This window comes from Mus caroli, unplaced genomic scaffold (assembly GCF_978045245.1).
Source record: "Mus caroli unplaced genomic scaffold, Mus_caroli_1 scaffold_11, whole genome shotgun sequence".
In the NCBI taxonomy this organism is placed as follows: Eukaryota; Metazoa; Chordata; class Mammalia; order Rodentia; family Muridae; genus Mus; species Mus caroli.
The window spans coordinates 63,278,213-63,299,874 of NW_028227266.1; the positions used below are offsets into that span (position 1 = coordinate 63,278,213).

Consider the following 21,662-nt stretch of genomic DNA (forward strand, 5'->3'; position numbering starts at 1 on the left):
CCGTCCCGTTGAATTATTTCCTCCGGGTGAATTCCCAGGTCAGCGGGCACGATATATTCACAGCGTTTGATGGATGTTGCCAGATCACTTTCCCAAAGGATTATATAAATCTAAGCTGTCTCGGGTCGTATATGCGTGTGCCTTGTTCAGAACAATTTTTTCTTGCCTATTTTTTTTTTCCAGGATTGCTAATTATATAGGTAGAGAATAGCTCCTAAATGTTGCTCTCATTTGCATGTCTGATTACTAGGTAGAGCGAACGTTTCCCTTACGTGTTTGTTCAGTTTGTATTTCCTCATCAATCATGCTGGGTTTACAAGGTTTGATTTGGGGGCGGGGGCGTTGATACTGGGATGGGATATGCTCAGCTGGTCAGAAGAGCCTCCCACACTTGGACATCCTCATGGGGCAATTCCCATTGTGCTTTGAGAAGTGTTTTTGGAGTTGAAACCTGTGGCCAGGTCACACACATCCTGGTTGTCCTACCTACCAATTGTGTGACCTTGGACCCAGTCTCTGGATTTGGTTTCTTCCTCTACGAAGTGGGCACTCACCTTACAAGGTTGTTTACAGGTTTAGAAAAGGGATTTCTAAAGCCACTCTAGATAGGGGCATTGGTAAATTTCAGGTTCAGATCCAGCATGTCTGTGGTGTGGTGAAGCTTTAGGTATCTGAGAGGTTCCCACAGGATGTGGATGCTGCTACTCGGTGGTTCTCACTGTGCAGGAACCAGACACATAACATAGCATTTTTCTTTTTGTCTTTCCTTCCTTCCTTCCTAAAGTAATTGTTTTAAAGATAGTCTTATATATTGTAGGTTTTTTGGCTTGCTATGTGCCAGGTATAGCCTGAATGAATTTCTGGTCCTTCTGCTCTACCTTCTCCCAGTGCTAGGATGACAGGCATGGACCAACAAACGTGGCCTGTGCAATGCTCTGGATGAAACTTAGGTCCTCATTCCGTTCATGACAGACAAGCACTCTACTGTCTAAGGTTCCTTCTCCAAGAACAGGCTTTTCAGCTTTGGCGGCAAGGTCATCAGGCGTGGAGGTGCCGGTGTGCCTGATCCAGTGGTGAGCTGGCTGGCTGCCATGGGATACATCTACTGAGTCCCAAGCCCTGGGTACTATCATGGCAGGGGATCTTTTGAGAGCAAATGTCCCTGGTCTGCAGAGCAAGGATCAGACAAGATGTCATCATGTCCCATTATGCTCCTTGCCAGAGCTAAGGCTGGGTGGATGCTCACTATGGTCTTGATAGGGAAAGAAGTCTGTCCCTTCCACCCAGTTTCTCTCTGACTTGCCTGCCTGTGTTGGCATGAATTCTGGCCCATAACTATCACAAAGAATTGAAGCACTAGGAGCTGGAGTGGAGGCTCGGTGTTTAAGAGCACTGACAGCTCTTCCAGAGGCCCTGCCATCAGTGCCCAGCACCCACATTGATGCTCAAAACTATCTAAACCTCCACTTGCAGAGGACTTAGTTCCCCGTTTAGGTCTCCGAGGGCACCAGCCACATGAATAGACAGGCAGGCCTAGCACCCACACATATTTTTAAAAATTAATAATAATAGCAGCACTCTAGATTTAGAGTCTTGGAAATAGTCATTTGGAACTAAAGATATCCCATCACCAAGAGGTCAGGCAGAAAAGCACTTGGTGATAGGTATCCACTGCTGTTCTGCCATTCTGTCCCTGCCCTAGCCTGGCTACTGAGGAAGGCCTTGTGGCTTAGGAGTGACTTCTCCTTTCAGGTCCCAGGTCCTTCCTACACCAATGTGAATGGGCAAGGGAGGATGAACCTGCTGATTTTGTTTTATTAAGCTTGGTTTTAGATGCAACCTCAGGCAGCCTACGCTGGACTTGAGCTCACTGTGTAGCTCCCCGTCTTCCTACCTTTCCCCACTTACTGCTGGGATTACAGACACACACCACCATTTTATGCATCGCTAGGGGCAAAGCTCAGGGTTTCATGCATGCTAGGCAAGAACTCTAACAACTGAACTATGCCCCCAGCCCTAAACCCACTGACCTCTGAGATGGCTTACTGAAACTTTAATATTTTTCAAAACTTATTTTTAATGATGGTTCTTAAATGCTTTAACCTCCCTTTAGCCCACCACCCACCAGAGATAGTGGAAAAGGAAGGATATGGGGGCAAGGGGTGGGGGGAATGGACCTGTTTAGAAAGTTTCTTTGGAGCAACTGTGTTGTCTGGAAATCAGCAGTTCAGTTCACAAGTTAGCAGGCGGCAGCAGTTTGATCCACGCATAAACACCTCACGGATACACCAGCAGTCCAGTTCGGTAGAGTCAAGTTAGCAACAGCGGTGATATGACGTAGGAGAGACAGCCAGGCCTCAGGCTGGGCTCAAGTCAGCAGGAGGGACCATCAGGAAGACCAGAAGTTCTCAGCTGTGCCTCTCTCAGGGAAGTAAAGATCAGCAAAGACTCACCCACCAAGCTTGCCTCTGTAACTCTGCAGAGTCCTATTTATACCCTTCAAACATCAAGTGTCCTCCACATGTCTTACCTCAGCATGTGCATCCAATCAGCCCAAGTCTGCAAAAGTGGCAAGAAACTACAGTACACCACCAGATGTTTTGTTGTTGTTGTTGTTGTTGTTGTTGTGTTTCTCTCTATGGAGTCCCTCAAATGCAACTCAACTATGCAATGTAAGGCAGACCAATGCATGCATGTTGTTAGCAAAGAATCCTTCATCGTGTGTCCTTTCACATGTTTGCTTTAGCAGAACATCCTCTCTCCTGTGTCTGCTTCAGCTAAACGTTCCTTCATGTGTTTGCCCTAGCAAAACATCATCCAAGCGACTTTCCAAAGAACCCTTATGTTTCGACTTCAGTTTACTTTGCAGAGGTCATGGACACATTGGTATACTATGTGGGGGTGAGAGTCCCCATGGTTCATGATGTACATTGTCATAGATCTGTTCATACTCTCTCCTCTGTCCCCCTTGTTGCCTCCCACTGTCTGACTTGTCACTGCTACTCAAAAAACAAAATTGAGGTTTCAGGAGGGATGGGGAAAGGGCTCATTGGTCCGTCCGTGTGCTCACTGCCCCCCGCAACCCCAGCCAGGAATCCACTAGTCTGAAAGCTAGACTGCTGCCTCCCATCCAGAATGTAAATGGCTTCTCGTCCTTGAGCTGTGGGTGGGGGGCTTGGTAATCAGATCATACACAGCCTGTCACCTGTGTCACAGTCCTGCCTACCTGGCTCTTTAAGCTAAAACAGATTGTGAGCAGACTGTCCTGCTCAGCCTCATTATGTACCTGGAGAGACTTTCCTTGGGGCCTGGTGTTGCTGGACAGGGGCTGTTGGAGGTGATTACAAAGCACTCATTGTTCTCAATGACTTGACTCATTCCCAGGAGCACCAGGCTCCAGCGGAGATGCCATTATTCCTGCCTTACCCCAGCTTCTGAATGATGTGATTTCCTGCAATTAGCCAGCTTGGTAATATGGGGGATGGGCCATCAATCAGCAGAGCAGGCTCAGCCCAGGCTCCCCCAAAGCATCCCACAGTTAGTAATAATTAGCAGTGACTTTATGTGTTTGTTGATTTGTGACTACATACCTGCCTGTTTGCTGAAAGATTTCACAACATGGGGAATTAATAAAGAGCTAATTTTAAAAGCCCATTTCTGGGTATTGGAGTATCATCCTAAACTCAGCAACCTTGGATATGTCCCTTCACCTGCTGGGCCTCAGTTTCCCTATCCATGCTGATAGATTATCCATGCTGTTCTCCCATGGGTGAGTTCACTAGCCCCAAGGACCAAGGCCAGGGAACTCGCCATGGGGAGGGGGGAGGGGATAAAGAAAGAGGGAAAGGGCACACACACAAAGAGGGGGTAAAATGTCGGGATTATATAGGGAGGACCTCTGAGGGAAGGGCAGCTCAGCCCCTGGGCTGGAAAGTTCAAGGTTGGGAGAAGGGACTAGGGACTGAGGGATGCTGTGGGAAGGAACCTGGAATCCAGGTCTCTGTTGATGAGTAAAATATGCATCACAGTCTCACTGTTGTCCAGAGGTCTGAAACCAAGCACGTGTAAGATGGATGGGAGGAGTCTTTAAGTCTTGCCTGATGTTGGGTTTGAGTAGCCAGTGTGGTAATGGATGCATGATAGACCAGGACTCTTTCAACTGAGCTATACCCCTAACCCCCTTCCAAGGGCCTTTAAAAGAATGTGACAGCAACTTTATGCAAGCTAACCCTATGAGGACTGGGCTGGTGCTGATGAGGCGGTATAGAACTGTCGCTGGGTATTCAGGGACTTGACAGCCAGGTAGTCTCCACCCCATGAGGCCCTGGGAATGCAGAATAGCAATAGCTCTGCTTGGTGTGTTGATGATGATGACCCTCCTGCTTGTCCCTTCATTTCTAAGCCCTGGTGTTTATGATGCCAAGGACTTGGGGTGTGGCAAGGCTCATCAGACACCCAGCCAGCCATCAAAGACCTTGTCTGATCGTAATCACATCCAGCCTAGTGGAGAGCACTCATTGTGTTCTTGTTGCATGCATCATTTGGTTTATGTCTCATGAGAGCCCTATAGATGTACACTTCCACTTTCCTCAGCTTGCAAATGAGCTGAAGTTTAAACAGGGAGAGGAACTTGGCCAGGCTTAGAAAGCCACAGTGACAGGAGCCACTTCATGTACAAAAGGTAATGAGCTTTGAGAGACAAGACACTCCAGAACAACACAGACTGGAGTTCAAACCCCAGTTCTCCACTGCCTCCATTGCTTATGGTGAGCCCTGTGTCCTGCTCAAGCCTGAATGTCCTTAGCTGTGACAAAGGGTTTGTTGTAAGAGTAGGGAGCTTCCTATAGAAGTTATAGATCAGCACCTGAATCCAATAGCTACCTGCTAAGATGCTAAGCTACACGGGCAGAGAGTTTTTCTCAATCCCAGCACACATGTGACCCCCAGAGGGTATCAGGGTGAGCTGTACCCAGGCACCCCAGGTGAGTGGACTCATGAGTGCACACACCTGTTGCTCTAGGCAGGCTTACTCCAGCACCCTTGGCCCATTCTGACTGGTCCCTCAGGATGTCATGTGAGATGCCACTGTCATCAGCTGAGAGAAAGAGGTGAGGATGGGGGTAGAAGAAGAGAAGTTTATTTTTTGTGTTAGCTTAGCCTTGGCAAAAGGACCACTCAGGACATCCATTGATGAAGGGCACAAGGTCTTCCCTCTGCGGGGAAAGTGCTGGGCTAGGATGCAAGAAGCAAGTTCATAGTATTGGCTCTGCTCATGTTTTAGGTTCTGAATCTCCTTTGTAAAACAGGAATGAAATTTTCTGCCCAAAGAAAACTGTGGGCACAAGGAGTGCCTGCCTCTGATTGGGTGGAACAGCATTTCAGCACCGTGGACAGCACCACACATCTCAGCTGGCTGCTCTTCCAAATAGCCTGGGGGCGAGGCAGGGCAGTGGGGAGAATGTCTTGTTAAAGTCCTGGGGTACTTGTAGCCCTGTCCTGACAGCATCTCTGAGAGGAGGGGAGGACCTGTCTTCCCTAGTCCCCTGGCTAAAGAAATAGCTGAACCGTGGGGGGGGGGGGAGGGGGGACACGGGAGAGGCCAGCCATAAGGAACCATTCACCCTCCTGCAGGCTGGGTGCATTTTACCGGTCCCTGTGACTTCTCAATGCCACCAAAGGAAATTTACACCTCTATCTCTTGTTACTCTCCAGCCTCATTTCATCTGCTCTGTGACCACACATAACTCACTTTGCCCCAAACCTGTCTCTCCCCTCTTCATCGCAACAGCCTTGTTTTTGTTGTGTCTATGAACATCCAGTCCAGCTCCTCAGATGACCTCACTTCCATAGACAGTCTTCTCTGTCAGATTCACTTCTTATACATACAAAGCCCATGGCTTTTGCTTAGGCTGCCTCCCTGAGAACAGCCTGTCTCCCCTGGCCCCATACCTCTTAGCCACCATCACCTACCCTGCCTGCCACATGGACAGCTTGCTTGGTGAAGTCTCTTTGGTAAGTGAAGTCCTTGGGAATAGCAGGGCCATTAATGTAGATGATCCCAGACTGACATCTATAGGAAGAGGAATTTGGGCTGCTTGCCAGTTGAGGCTAGGGCTTGAATCTTTGCCCATCCCCACGAGCCTCTCTGAGGTTTGTTTATTTTTATTACATTTATTTATTTATTGTGTGGGATACATGCAGAAGCCATGTACAGGAGTCAGTTCTCTCCTTCTACCACGTGGGTTCCAGATGCTGAACTCAAGTCATCAGATTTGGTGGCAGCCACCCTTTTAACTCCTACTGCTGAATCATCTAGCTAAACCCTTCTCTAAAGCGATAGCTGGAGTCGCTGTCCTTCAGCACCACCTCTGAGTTCCTGCCGCAATGGTGTACCTTAGACAGCTCACCTTACACCTTCAGAGGTCACAGAGATGTGGAACCAGGCTCCCAGCCTTCAGATAGCGGCTTCACTGCTTTTTATAGCCGTGTGACCTCAGGGTCACAGTATAGCATCTCTCTGTGCCTGTTTTATGGTATGTGAAAAGGAAATGATCGCAAATTGCTAGGGTTAGTATGCTGATCAAGCTAATTAGTGTATGCAAAGAGTATATTAGTCATCTTTCAACAAGTGTCAGCCATGATGGTCATGTTTAAAAGGTTGATGCCACCCACGACATTCGATCCTGCTGATGCCCACTTGAAGAGCCCTGAGAGTCTGTCTGGAATGCAGGTGCAGATGAGTAAGAAGAGTAAGGAAACCCTTAGCTGCAGTTTCCTCTGGAGTGGGACCTGCAGGGCAGCTATGTCACCAGAAAGGACAGTAGGCTTTCTCAGCACTGAGGGAAACAGTCTAATTTCACAGCCACACCCACAAGCCCCTGGGATGCCCAGCACAGCTCTCTTTAAGACACTGCCTGATAGAACTTCCTGCGCACACCGGTCTAAAACTAATTGCTGTCCTGACAGTGCCTGCAGGGAGCAGACTGCAAGGTCACAGCCAGGCTGAGTGACTTGATTTCCCAGTCCCCTTCTGCAGCCTCCTCCCTGCATGGAGACTTGGGGGGGGGGCCTGGAGATAAGGTGTTTTTCTGACCATCCCTCAGCCTGATGCCTTCTTTCAGTTCTGGTTGTAATGGGGACAGAGAGCTCAGGAGGCAGGGCAGAAGGGCCCAGTGTCCCCTCCCTCAGGACTTGGGCCCATATTTCTCCCTAGGATGACAGCATTTCTATTACCTTAAAGGGCTCATCTATTCATGCTGCAATTTTTTGAAGCCCTGTCTGCCATTATTGAGCCCTGCATGCTGGCAAAGGGAGCAGGCACTCCATCACCCAAATGAACCAACTCCTTCCCGCATTTTTCTCAGCTTTCTCTGCTCTGTCCATAGGTCATATGCAAAGCTTAGCTGCTTGGGCTAGGGAAGGCAGGAGGGGGCCAGAGTCACGAACGCCAGATCAGTGGGGCAGCAATTGAATTTTCTCTGCTCAAGGTTTCTGGCATCCTTTAAAGAGGTCTTTCCACCAGCTTCCCTCAGGGTGTGTGGTTCCTGAGCTGGAACTTTGGAATGAGGGCAGGTGTGGCCAGGAGAGAGTGCAGGGTGGAAATGACAGCCAGGCGACACACAAAGCACACCTGTGCACTTCCTGTTCCATTGCTCATCACCATTGTTCTAAGAGCAGAAAAGCAGTTTTTCATTCCCTGCCCCACCCCCCATCATAGTCTACTGTCTCAATTATTGTCATAAAAGATTTTTTCCTGACGCATATTAAGCATGACAAATTTACCCTCTAGCTGATGTAGTTGCGTGAACAAGACTGTGCAAAGCTTTAAAAATTACCAAAAATATTAACACACACACTCATACACATACATTTACACATATTCATGAACACATGTGCATACACACTCACACTCAGGTGCACACACATGCACATATACTCTAACTCACACACATATTCATGCACATACATACACACTTGCACACTCACATACTAATACATGGTCACACACACTCAAACACAAGCTCACTCACACACATTCACACATGTATTTATGCATACACACTCTCACACACATTCATGCACACTCTCTCTCTCTCTCTCACACACACACACACACACACACACACACACACACACACACACACACATTCTAGCACTGCTGCCTCCTGATATGTGGCTTTGATAGTTACTTGAGTATCTCAAGGCTTGGATTTCATTTTTTTATCATTATTCTTGGAGCAGAGGCAGGTATATGCATGCTACAGTGTGTGTGTGTGTGTGTGTGTGTGTGAGAGAGAGAGGATAACTTTCAGGAGTTGTTTCTCTCCTTCCACTGTGGGTTCTCCGTCACAGGCTTACATGGCAAGCACATGTGTGCCATTTGCTGGCTTTTAAAAAATTCAGTTTTTCATCTATGAGATGGGGCTGAGCATGTAGTTCAGTCAGTAGAATGCTTACCAACCATGCACAAAGCCCTGGGTTTGATTCCTAGCGCCCCATAAACCTGGCATGGTGGCACACACCTGTAATCCTAGCACTTGGGAGGTGAAAGCAGAAGGATCAGAAGTTAAAGGTCATCCTCAGATACATAGAGAGTTTGAAGCTAGGCTGAGCTACAAACAATAACAATTCACCTGTAACACAGGGAACACATGCATATTCTGTTCATGTGATCCTTAGGATTGAACAGTATAAAATGCATTCAGTGCTTAGAATAAAACTTGACTTGTAGTAGATGTTCAATGATGCTTGTTAAGGTATGTCATGGGACTATGCCAGGTTTGAGTTAAACATGGGCAAGGTCTTGAGGTCAAGTGGGGCTGGGTAGGAAGCTGAATCTGACCCTCAGCATCTACATGGCCCACAGCCATGTGCTCAGCCTCTTAGAGTCCCGCATGCCTCTCTGTACAATGGGCAAAGAATGATGGCCATGCAGAAGCAAGGACAGAGAGTGAGTCGCTGCCCAGAGCTTGTTGTGGAGAGCTGAGAATGCTCTCTCAGGAGCAGAGCTAGAAGGACACACTGCACTTCCTTAGCCCCCTCCCCCCATTCTGCTGGGGAGGAAACTAAGGGCTGACAGAGAGAGTGACTTGCCTCTGGTCACATAGCAAAACGATGCAGCAGAGCTGGGGTCGGGCAGAGGTGAGAACTCCAGCTGATGCTCTCATGCCCTTCACCTGCCTGTCAGGAGCTTGTTCTCCCCTGGGCAGGGAGGAGAGTGGTGAAGACACTCAGGTGGTGTGTACCAGGAAGTTAAATCATGTTGGCAATTAATCCACAGAGCAAAGTAGAGAGAATTGGCTTTGTGTCACCGAGGCTCAGGCTAGCATCTCCCTCTGGGACTCTGTGGTTTGTGGCTTCATTAGGGGAAAGTGCTGAGTCTTCTCTTCCTATCCCATCCCATCCTTTTCCTGCCGAGCTCCTGCTGCCCTCCTCAGTGTCCTCGTCACTCGGGCGGTGGCCTTGCCATCTCTGTGTCAGCTGGAGGAGTCAGGGTCGGTCCCAGGCACGTGGGCTTCCAATATACCCAGACTCCTTCTTTGCCCAGAGTCACTTGCATAGCTTGGACCTCTGCTGGCCAGGATCCAGGACCTGGGTCTGAGCCTTGGATTCTCGAGGCTGTGTCCAGAGCCTCTACGGGCAGAATGATGCGTGGCTCTGAGGGCGTGCATGGTGAGTGCTGAGCATAGCCAGCCCAGGACTGTGTTCTGCTCACTCCACACAACAAGCTTCAGATGGGGGGAGGGGCTGTGAGGACTCCCACCTTGCACAAGAAGAAACTGATGTTCAGGGAGGCAAAGTGACCTTCCCCAGTATACCGTAGCTGAGCTCAACACTGAACCTAGAACCTGCTTTAGCCTTGAGTCCACACTACCGGAAGAGGAGAGAATTATGATGAGGGTTCTAATTGACTAGGGACCTTCCCAGACAAGTGGGAAGATCTCAGTTGGAGCCAGATGGCCTCCCACCTTTGTCTTCCTTGGGAGGTAGGTCAGGTGCCACGGAATCTCTCAGACTTGCAGAATGTATCTGTCCACGACCCAGGGGGTAGGGGGCTAGGATCCTGAGCTGAGAGCTCCACAACCAGACTCACCTCCAGCCGCTGCCTAGGAGTGGAGTAGTCAGGAGTCAGGTCTGGGCTCTAGCCAGCGTTCCGCCCTACTCACCATTAAGTCACTGTGCTCTTCTGGATATTACCTTTATCTTCTACACACCTGACCCTGGTCTCCTGAGGCTGGCATGAAGCTCAAATGCAACAGTGATTAAGAAGGATTCAGAAAGCTCCAGGAAATGCGCAGAAAGGACATGGGCTACAGACCTGAAACCACCAGGCCTGTGATATTGACACAGAAGAACCAGCTGTGACTGTGAGCCACATCTCCATCCCTGCCCCTGCCCCACAGCCCTGCCCTTGCACCATAGCCCCACCCCTGCACTACAACCCTGCCCCTGCACCATAGCCCCACCCCTGCACTACAGCCCTGCCCCTGCTCCATAGCCCCACCCCGCACCATAGCCCCGCCCCTTCAGTACAGCCCTGCCCCTGCACCATAGCCCCACCCCTGCACCATAGCCCCGCCCCTTCAGTACAGCCCTGCCCCCAGCCTTTTCTCCCTAGGTATGATGACTAGTGATCTCATTTGTAAGAGGAATTATACACTCCATGAGGGGAAGGGGTTTGGTTATGACTAAAAAATGAGAGATGCTATAGAAAGGGGTGGTGAACAAACAGGAAAAAGGAGGTGGAACAACCTGATGTGTGTGGGGAGGTACACTGTAATTCCAGCACTCAAGAGCTGAAGCAGGAGGATGACAGGAAAGAGACCCCATTTTGTGAACAAAACAAAGTTGTAAAGAGGGCGATATAGTCCCCTGAACTCAGACCAGGGAAGGTGTCTGGGGGCTCTGAGAGCATCAGGCTCAGATGGCACAGAGGAGCAGAGTAGGAGAGCAGTGAGAGGCAGTGGGAACTCAAGTGACTGGGCCCTGAAGGCCTGGCTGGAGAGCCGACCCTAATGCACCAGAGGAACAGGAGCCACTGCAGCCCAGAGCAGGGCTGTAACAGAGCAGGCCTTGACCTCCCTCCTACATCTAAGGGGGTAGTGACAGTGTAGCATCCAGAGTCAGCATCAGCATCAGCATGGAACAGCCCCTGCTCTAGTGCAGTGTGTTCCCTGCTGGGGCTATATCTCAGTTGACAGAATGCTTGCCTGCATGCACAAAGCCCTCAGTTCAATCCTCAGCACCACATAAACTGGATATGAAGGGGAAGACAGAGAATCAGAAGTTCAGGGCCAGTCTGAAGTACAGAGAGTTGGAAGACAGCCTGGACTATAGGAGACACTGTCTAAAACCAGCAACCCCACCCCCAATGTCCTGAATGTCTGGATGAAACCAGTGCATACGAACTGATCACAGACTCCAGCTGGGGCGCTGGGCTGAGTGAGGCCAGCAGGGCAGAGTGCTTCCTTCCTAGTCCTCACCTCATGCCCCTACTAGCTAGTAAGAGATCACCAGAGTTCTAAATGTCAATTCTATTACCACTGTGGTAAGTGCCACTGTAACAGGGGCGCTTGCTCTGCAAGCGGGGAGAAGCAGTAGATTAAAGGACATGGGAGCTGAAAAGGACTGTAGGTCACATTCAGTCTGTCCTGATGGTGAGCAGGACCCAGGGCACTTGGCAGCCACGCTGGGCTGAATGAGCGGTGGATGAGGCCATGTGCTTTGGTCTCACTGCAACCCACAAACCCTGACTGACAGTCAGGCTTGCCTTCCTGACTCATCCCATGTCCTCCTCCAGCAAAATGCATGTGGATAAATGCCCAGTGGGCATGACAGCCCTTGTGTGAGCCCATCCTGAGTAAGCGGGCTAGCAAAAGAGACCAGGCATGTCTGTGAGCTCCAGGTTTGGCTGAGAGAGAGACCCTGCCTCTGTGAATAAGGTGGAAGAAAGAGGGGATGATTCCTGACAACTTCTGGCTTCCACAGGCATGCACATATACATGCATGCACCCCATGCATGTGTACATACATGCACACACACCCACACATGCATGCAAAAAACATGCATACATATAGGCACATCACAAACATACACGGAAAAATAGAAAAAGGGAAAAAGAAAGTACACGCAGGCCAGGGGAGTGTCTTTGCTATCCCCTGGGCCCCTCTGCTAAGCTCTGACAGGCAGGCGGGTGCACAAGCCCCCTTAGCATGCATGTAAGGAGCCTAGGTTCACCCCATTTACACTGCCTCCCACCCACTGAGTGTATTTAAGGGGACCCAGGGATAAACTTTCAAATGTCCTCCTTTGTATAAGGGAGGGGCAAAGCCCTTCCATCCTCTTTCTCCTCCGATGCCCAAAAACACTCATTAACCTCTTGACCACTTCGAGAAGGAGGGATAAGCGGCACAAGAGGCCCAGCTGTTGATTAATTTTCCCAAACAGAGCCAAACTACAAAGCGGCATATTGCAGAGGAGAAAAAGCCAACAAGCAAGGTTTGAAACAAATTTTATGGAACACATAAGGCACCAGGGTTGGGTCCAGCGAGTCAGGCAGGGGGAGAGGCTTCCGTCTGTCGGGAGCAGCATCGAGGGTTCCGTGCCATCAGCAACTCTCATATCAGGTTCAGAATGTAAGCAGCCCACTCTGCATCCGTAATTAACAGGCCTCATAGAGGAGGAAGTCCACAGCCGCCTCCTGGAGCAGAATGAGGAGGCCTGGTGGAATACAGGGAAGCAGCCTGTTGTGGGAGACGGGGACAAGTTCCTGTGGGCAGAGGTGCCTCCTTCCCAGAAGTGCTCAGTGTCTTACATGGAATAGCAGAACACACAAGCACCGGTGCATCTGGGTTCAGACACGGGCACATCCTCTGATGTCCTACTGTTCTTAGGCAGTGAATGTACTGTGTAAGCAGACAGAGAGGGTCGGCTGGCAGGGACAGCCTTGTACTGTCATCCACAGCAACAGGAGGTATTGTCTCAGAGACCTCTACTGCAGAGAACAGTGTTCTTGGTCTTAGCAGAGTGTTTCAGGGCCTGTCTGTGGTAAGCAGAAATGGAGCGATTTTTGAAAAGGATTCAATATAGAATTAAAAATAGGCATGAGAGGGAAGCCAGACAAGAGACCATCCCTGGAGTTGTCAGGGTCAGGGTGTGGGCCCTTGGTAGTTCTAACAGCTAGTCTCTGCCACCTGTCCTCAAGGGACAGGTAATAGTGAAAGTAGAAAAGGAGATGTGTTCAATATGGCGTATGGCCCCAAGCCCAGTGACACCCCACTCCCACCACCTTGCCTATCCTGGAGTCTTGACATGAGGTTCAGGTTAGAAGGGGAGAGGTATACATAACTAAGCAGTCATGGCCAAGATGTCGGGGCTCCCCCATCATCATCATCATCGTCATCGTCATCTGTGTGAGGTTTCCTTTCCTCCTGGGAGACAAACTCCCCATCTGGTCAGCATCAGGTCCTCAGCCTTTTCCTTCTCAGCATGAGATTCCTAGGGAAAGTCCAGTCCCCCATTAATTAACAAAATCCCATCAAAGTCTGAGGCAGGACAGTGCACACCCACACGTGGGTCTTGGAGAGTGCTTTGTTTTTATTTTTGTTGTTTCGTTTTTATTCACTGTCATTGTAGTTGTGTGTGTGTTGTGTGTGCGCATGTGTGGAGATCAGAGGACCGTTCTGCGGAGTCACTTCTTTCCTACCTTCACGTGGGTTCCAGGATCGAACTCAGGTGGGCAGTGTTGCATAGCAAATGCTTCTACCTGCTGAGAGTCGTGTTTGTGACATTTTACAAAGTTGCTGTCCTGTTTACTTTGAGACAAGGGTTACTAAGTTGCCCGGGGTGTCCTTGATCTCACTCTATAGTCCAAACTGGCCTTAAACTTATACTCTTCCTGCCTCAGTTTCCCGAGTGGCTGGGGTTGCAGGCTGGTGCCACCAGGCCCAGATTTTCCATTTGTTTCCTCCTAGGAAACACTTGGCATAAGGTGGCCTTGCAGGGACCTTCTCGTCCCCAAGGCTAAGCACTCAGTGTTTGATAGATAACAGTGTGAGAAGGGAATGAGCAGCAAGCTTAAGGGGCTGATGGGAAAACAGAGGCCTTAGAGTTGGGCTTCTGCCCTCCGAGAACACATGCCTCCTCCATGACCAGCCTGGCATCGCTGAGTTGGTGAGAGACGGGCCTCTCCTCCCCCACTTCCTGCTGCTTAAATCCTAAGGGGCTTGTCATTTTCTTTTTTTTTTTTTCTTTAAGTTTTATTTTACTATTTTTTGTGTATGGGTGTTTTGCCTGAAGGTATTATCTCACATGTGTGCCTGGTGCCCAGGGAGGCCAGACCAGGGTATCTTGTTATAGATGTTATAGAAGTTATAGATGGTTGTGAGCTGCCATGTGGATCCATGGGATGAACAGCCAGTGCTCTTAAGCTGGAACCGGATCTTCAGGCTCTTGTCACATTCTTGTTATATGTTTCCACAAACAGTAAGGCTTATATAAGGCTAACTTATTTTGTGGGACAGGGGGGAGGGGATCAAACCCAGGGCCTTACACATGCTAGACGAATGTCCTACCACTTATATAGCCATATCACCATCTATTATTACTACTATTATTGTTGTTGTTTTCGAGAAAGGATTTCACTGTGTAGCCTTGGCTGTCCTGGAACTCACTCTATAGATCAGGCTGGCCTTGAACTCAGAGAGCCACCTACCTCTGCCTCCTGTGTGCTGGGATTAAATGTATGCACCACTACTACCTGGCCCCTTATTAATTTTTTTACCCTTATTAATTTTTAATTAAAGAGATTTTTTTAATTATTGTTAGGTGGTCGTGGCAGTAGTGGCACTTGGAGGCAGAGGCAGGTGGATCTCTTAGTTCAAGGCCAGCCTGGTCTATAGAGCAAGTTCCAGGATAGCCAGGGTTACACAGATAAATTCTGTCTTGAAAAAAAAAAACCTATTTTTACTGCTGTGCATGTGAAGCTGTGCCTGTGAGTGTGTGCCACATGTACTGCAGAGGCCAAAAGAAGTCATTTAGATCCCTCGGAGCTGAGGTGGCAGGTGGTTTGAGGTGTTTGGTGTTGGTGCTGGGAACAGGATTCAGGTCCTTTGGGGGAGCTGCAAGCATGATTAACTAAGCCATCTCTCTAAGCCCTTTCCATACCTTTTGCTTGTTTTTTGTTTGGTTGGTTTTTGTTGTTTTTTTGTTTTTCATTTTTTTGAGATGTTGCTGAGTATCCACAGGGGAAGACTGCTTGGCCATGGGTTTAAGCCAACAGCAAGTCTTTATTAGCTGGATGGAGACTGCACTGGGTGTTTGGAATCCCAGTGTAGCACCAAGCCTTTCTCAGGGTGAGCTTTTAAGCACAAAAAAAAACATGTTCTGGATTGACACATTTCAGTTAACAAGAACAGTTTGCCAGAAGTGAAACTGCAGATGCCAGAAGCAAGAGTCGTACATGTTGAGACCTGCAAGAGTCGTACATGTTGAGACCTTCCCAGAACTATGAGCTCTGATGGATTAGGCCTTTGTTTTAGTTTTGGCAAATGGTGGTGTCTAAGTGATGAGTTTTACAGCACGAATGACTCTTCCATCGTGGAGTCAGTTATACTAAGATCTGTGGGCCTACTAAGGTCTGGTCCTTATTACAGACACAGAAATAGGGTCTCAAGCTGGCCCCTAAACTCACCATGTCGTTGAAGATGACCTTGAACTTCTGATCCTCCTGTCTCCATCTCCTGAGTGCTGGGATTCCAGGTGTGCACCACACCCACTTTATGCAGGGGATCAAGCCCAGGGCCTAATGAGCTCCAACTGTCTCCCAGGCCCTTTTAAAGTTGTTCACTCCTGAAACACCCCAAACTTGTGCTGCTATGTTGTCTTGCCCACAACAACTCCATCCTGGGCTGCCTTCATTTCCCTGCCCCTGAAGACTCAGAGGTCCTCACTCCCAGCCTGTGCTCTTTACTTGACCCTTTTTAACTCCCCCTGCCCTACCCCAACTCCACCCCAGGAGCTGCCACCACTGCCAGGACCCCATGCTGTCCTATCTCTATATACACCCTTGGGGATAGAAATCAGTGCCCTCTGCTGAGCCCCCCTTTAGAACTGGAGCTTAAGAACAGCCAACTCCCCTGCAAGTCATGCCGTCCTTGGATGGCAGATAATCTATGATTGACACAGATGCAATGCCCCCCACCCAGGTCATTTTCAGGGTGCCTTCATCTCCTGAGCTTCCTGAGTGCTAGGCAAGGCCATCCTTGGTTACTGTCAGCCCACCAAGTCATCTTTCCTGACCCCATCTTAGGGTTGTCTAAGATCAGTAACCCCAAGTCCCAAAACAATCCCCAGAGAGTCTGGTTCTCAGCACCCACTGACATGTTTAAGTAGCCAGTCTGGGGCCAAAGAGAACCCCTCCACTTTAAGTTCTGTGACCTGGGCCATTACATGACTTTCTCAAGTAACCGCTTCCTCTGTGTCATGGGAAGATAGGAAACAATAGTTAGTGTGTCTGAGATGTGGTGAGAATTAAGAGATGAAGCACAGCGTGGTGTGTGATCCTGTGTGTGTGTGTGTGTGTGTGTGTGTGTGTGTGTGTGTGTGTGTGAGTGTGTGAGAGAGAGAGAGAGAGAGAGAGAACGCTCAAATGCCATTGTCAGCGAGAGAGAGAGAGAGAGAGAGAGAGAGAGAGAATGCTCAAATGCCATTGTCAGTGAGAGAGAGAGAGAGAGAGAGAGAGAGAGAGAATGCTCAAATGCCATTGTCAGTGAGAGAGAGAGAGAGAGAGAGAGAGAATGCTCAAATGCCATTGTCAGCGCCATCCCTCCTCCCTGAGACACCAGCAGATAGGGATGGGCAGTCCCTCTATGCACCAAGCTCGTTTGAATTGAAACAGTTGAAACCGTGGCATGTGACTGCCACTGGCCTGTAATCTCAGCAAGCTGGAAATGGAGGCAGAAGACTCAGAAGTTCAAGGCCATCCCTGGCTACACACATCGAATTTAAGGCCAGTCTGTAAAACTGGAAACCCTGTCACATCCCCTACACCCACTCTTTCCGCTCCCAACCTCCTCACTCCCCCACAAATCAACAGATAGGAGGTACCAGGTTTGCTGTGACCCAACACGGACTCCCAGGGTCAAGTTCCCTAGGGACTCTGCTAACCCTAGAGTCCTGGTGTGGAGGCTGGGCCTCTTCCCTAAAACAGCCTGAGCTTCTGAGTTCAGAGCCTCCAGCTCAGAGTCAGTAGTACCTCCTGGGGGCTCTTGGGAACCATCAGTCTCCTGCTGGTTCACTTCGAGTCGTTGACAGAAGTTGACAGAATCTGGGTCAAGGTCTCCGTTTTCTTGCTGGCTGTATAGCGCTCAGCCTATAGGCTGCCATCTTCATTGTTTGTGGGTTCCCTTCTGTTGTCTTCAAAGTCACAAGCCAAGTGGAGGATTTAGGATATGTGTCTGTGACCTACCCTCTCAAATCACTTGATTTTAAGGACTTGTGAGCTATCGGGTACACCTCCATGATCTGTCACATCTACAAAGTCCCCTTTGCCATATGGCAGAAGGGGCCAGGTGTGATAGGGCACACCTTTAACCCCCCTCTCCCTCTCGGGCAGAGGCAGGCAGATCTCTGTGACTTTGAGTGAAGCTGGGGCTACGTAATGAGACCCTGTCTCAAAGAGAAGAGAAGGTGCTGGGGTTGGAAGCATGGACATCAGGAGGAGCACCACCTACAGAGCCACCCAGAGTGGGGACACCTCTCGTCTCACACCCAGGCCTTCTTTGTGCAGGGAGAGGTGTGTGCCGTCCCCTGTGCTGCAGGGACCTATGGTCCCAACTGTTCATCTGTATGTAGCTGTAGCAATGGCGGCACCTGCTCCCCAGTGGATGGCTCCTGCACCTGCCGAGAGGGTAAGTTCCCTCCAGCTCTAGTCCCAGGCTCACACGTGCCAACGGCTGAGCACCTCAGTGGGGGCTGTTTAAGCCCACCCACCACTCGGGGTCAGAGAGTGCATAAGTCAGGTTCCAGCCAAGGAAAGCCACAGCCAGAACCAGGAATATAGGAGGGTATCCTTCCGGGTTTGGAATTGCTGAGGGCATGGAGGGAAGGTGAGCCACATGGTCTGCAGGGACAATATGGGGAGACAGAGTTTCCTGAACCTGGATGAGAGACTCACCTGGTGGGAGCTAAACACGCTTTGTGGAGGCACTAGGAAAGCAGAACTAGGAGAAATTGTAGCTCTGGGTTATCCTGGGCTACATAATGAAGGGAGGGAAGAGGGTGCACCTGGCTCCTTCCCCATTCTTGTCTTGGGGCCTGGTCTCCCTCAGGAAGCCTGCCTGGAGGCAACAGCTAGGAAGTCCTTCAGTCCTCAGAAGTAGCCTCCTGCTTCAGGGAACAGAGGAGGGAGGGGTTCAGCCCTAGGTGCAGGAGCAGACAGGCTTCAGGAAGGAGATAAGCTGCTGAAATCCCACTCCTGGCCTAGGAGGACATGTCTCCAGAGCTGATCCTGAGTCCCAGCGGGCCCATCCACAGGCAGCAGAAATGGTGTAAACCACCGGGTGTGGTGGTGCAAGCCTTTAATCCCAGCACTTGGGAGGCAGATTTCTGAGTTCAAGGCCAGCCTGGTCTACAGAGTGAGTTCCAGGACAGCCAAGGCTACCTGTGGCAGGCAGGGACGGAGGTCGAGGCAACTGTGGTGGCAGGGATGCTGCCTATGGGTGGGGAAATGGGTGGAGAGTTATGCTGGGCAGGGCCAGGTGACACCCTTTGCCCTCTCCCCAGGGTGGCAGGGCCTGGACTGCTCCCTGCCTTGTCCCAGTGGGACCTGGGGCCTGAACTGCAATGAGACTTGCATCTGTGCCAATGGAGCTGCCTGCAGCCCCTTTGATGGCTCCTGTGCCTGCACCCCAGGCTGGCTGGGGGACTCCTGTGAACTGCCCTGCCCGGTGAGTACCCACCTTGATCTCTTGTGCCTTCTGCTCCCTGGAGGGCAACAGAGAAGAGCTCTGAGTCAGGGAGGGTCAACCTCTGTGTAGCTTCTTCTCACCGTAGGCCTTGATCCTTCCATCTGTAAAATGGCCACTCAGGCAGAAGTGCTTTTCTATTGCTCTTTTGATAGGCAGAGCAACTGACTGGCAGCTAATCCACCCTGCCAGGACACTCTCTGTCCTCCCCAACCCAGCAGAATGCTCTCTCTGGGTAGTAGATGAGTTGCAGGCTAGCCACTGCTAGGGACGGGGTTTGGAACCAAACCGTCCAGCAACAACCCCCACTCTTCAAGCACTGGGTCCTAGGCAGAGACTGAATATCAGCTTTGCATTGAAATCCTGATCCTGCCTCCTGAGTGTGTTTCTCCAGCGGCTTCTCATTTTTAAAGTGGGACTGGGTGTAGCCATCCTAGAATATTGGCACAACAGGCATTTGAGACCTCGTGAGCATGTATGAAATGAGGCTCCCATTTCCTTCCCCAGGGACTAGAGTAGGCCATCCTTATTCCTGGTGTGGGATGGATGTGTAACAATTAACAAAATATGTCATGTTTTGTAGCTAGGATCTCACAGTGTAACCCAAGCTGGTCTTGAGCTCATAGCAATCCTCCTGCCTCTGCCTCCCGACTGCTGGGATTACAAGAACATCTCCCCCTACCATGCCTGTCAACAACAAAATGCATTTTAACCTACAGTTTTAATGACCACCTGGAGGCTATATTGGCTCTATTTAATGTCACCTGGAGGCAGGCCTTCTTCATGCCCTTCCTATTAATACGGCCAGATGGTTTTTATGACTTCATAGCCCTGTTAATACCTAGTTACAGAGCATCATGGCTGCATCCCAGGCCTGCCTCTGGATCCCTGAAGAGCTGATGGAAGTGTGTGACTCTCTAGGAGCCGAGGTATGATTCTTCTCTCCTTCCTCTCCCCACAGGACGGCACTTTTGGGCTGAACTGCAGTGAGCATTGTGACTGCAGCCATGCTGATGGCTGTGACCCTGTCACAGGCCACTGCTGCTGCCTGGCAGGATGGACAGGTAACCTCTGCCCTGCCACTCACTGCGGGCCCTGGGTTTTCCCTCCTTCCTCTCGACTGTTCATCTCCTATCATTTTCTTCCTTCCTGCTCCCAAATGTGCACCTCCCCCTCATCTGCTCCCTTTCAGTCTGGTGAGGAGATATTTATTAAGGACACGTTATGCTGAGGTTCTGGTCTCGGGGCAACACATTTCAGTGCTGGCAGGTATTCAGCCTGTGTGTAGCGAACATGGCGCTTCAGAACCCCAACCCTTACATCTACCCCATAAACCATCCTGCTACACAAGGGGGGTTCCTGCCACTTCTCTGCAGCCCACTGATCCCATGGGCCCATCTCTCATCAGACCCACCTTCATCTCCTGGTAGGTCTCCTGCCTTCTCTTCTGCCTTGCCCAGATGAACCCACTCTGCAAATGGTGACCAGTGGTGACCCCCAAACCAGTCTTTTCAATTCTATGGCTTCCTGGAGGTGATGTAGAGTCTCAGTCCTGGCCAGGTGCAGCACTACACACGTGTAATCCTAGCACTCAGGAGAGACAGGAAGTTCAAGGTCATCCTTGGCTACATAGCAAATTTAAGGCTAACCTGGGCTACATGAGACCTTGTCTCTGAAAAACAAAAACTGTAACAACAACAACAAAAAAAATCCAGACTTCTTGCCATAAGGCTCTACCCACTGTGATGTGGGCCTGCCCAGTTCCTCTTTCCTGCCCTATTTCTCTCTCAACATCTACGCACCTGGGCCAAAGTTAACTATTTTTATTAAAGATAGATCTCACTGTGTAGCAGTGTCTAGCCTGGAATTTACTGTTTATCCTGGCCTGGCCTTGAACTCTTTGAATCTTCACCTGTCTCAGCTGTTAAGTGCTGGGTCTGGTTTTATAGGCATGCACCACCATTCCCTGCCCTAATTCCTCACCTCTGCACTGCCCTCCCCTCATTCTTGTTAACCCCCCATCTTACCAACAAGTTCCTTTCCCTTCATTTAAGGAGCTGGGCAAGTTGTGCCAGTGGGTCACACCCCAGCTCAATAACTCCTTCCTATTTGCCAGGTTTCAAGTTGAAGGTCATTTGTACATTACCCACCCAGGACCACCCGCTTATGAATTCTGGTGACCTAGACCCTCCCTCTGCAGCATCAGAACTGACCTTAGACTCTGAACTGAGTAACTGCTTCTATAGCAGTCCTAGGAGAAATCTGCCTTAGGCATCCCTGCACCCACTGTCAGATGACTGAAAACCGAGCTCCAGCTGGAAGGCCTGGGCTTGTGAACTTCTGCAAGTTCTCCACTCTGCCTGGCCTGAAGCCTCCATCCATAAAGCACAGATAATCCTCACAGGGAACTTGGGACCACTCTGAGGTTTCAGTGAAGGGTACTGTTAAGGGCTCAGCACCTAGCACACCGTGGTCTGTGACATAAACCACGGCTCAGGAAGCTCTCAGTGCAGTACAGAGGTCAGTGACCACTGGCTGGGCCGACCCCGCTGGCTTCATTCTGTAGGATTCTACCTACCTTCATTCTGACAGCTGAAGGCTAGGGTCATTCCTTTACAGCAGTGGTTCTCAACCTTCCTAATGCTCTGATACAGCTCTTCATGTTGTGGTCATCCCTAACCATAAAATTATTTTTG

The 21,662-nt window shown here is 50.0% G+C and overlaps 1 protein-coding gene across 4 annotated transcripts in view; it reads left to right on the top strand.

Moving 5' to 3' along the window:
• The window catches only part of Megf11 (multiple EGF like domains 11), a 314,168-nt gene that overhangs the window by 268,494 nt on the left and 24,012 nt on the right, over positions 1-21,662 (top strand). For all 4 annotated transcript variants that reach the window (XM_085844708.1, XM_085844706.1, XM_085844707.1 and 1 more), the window contains 3 exons: positions 17,790-17,910; positions 18,785-18,948; positions 19,928-20,030. In XM_085844708.1, coding sequence (XP_085700834.1) covers positions 17,790-17,910; positions 18,785-18,948; positions 19,928-20,030 — 388 coding nt within the window. The remainder of the gene's footprint in view (positions 1-17,789; positions 17,911-18,784; positions 18,949-19,927; positions 20,031-21,662) is intronic.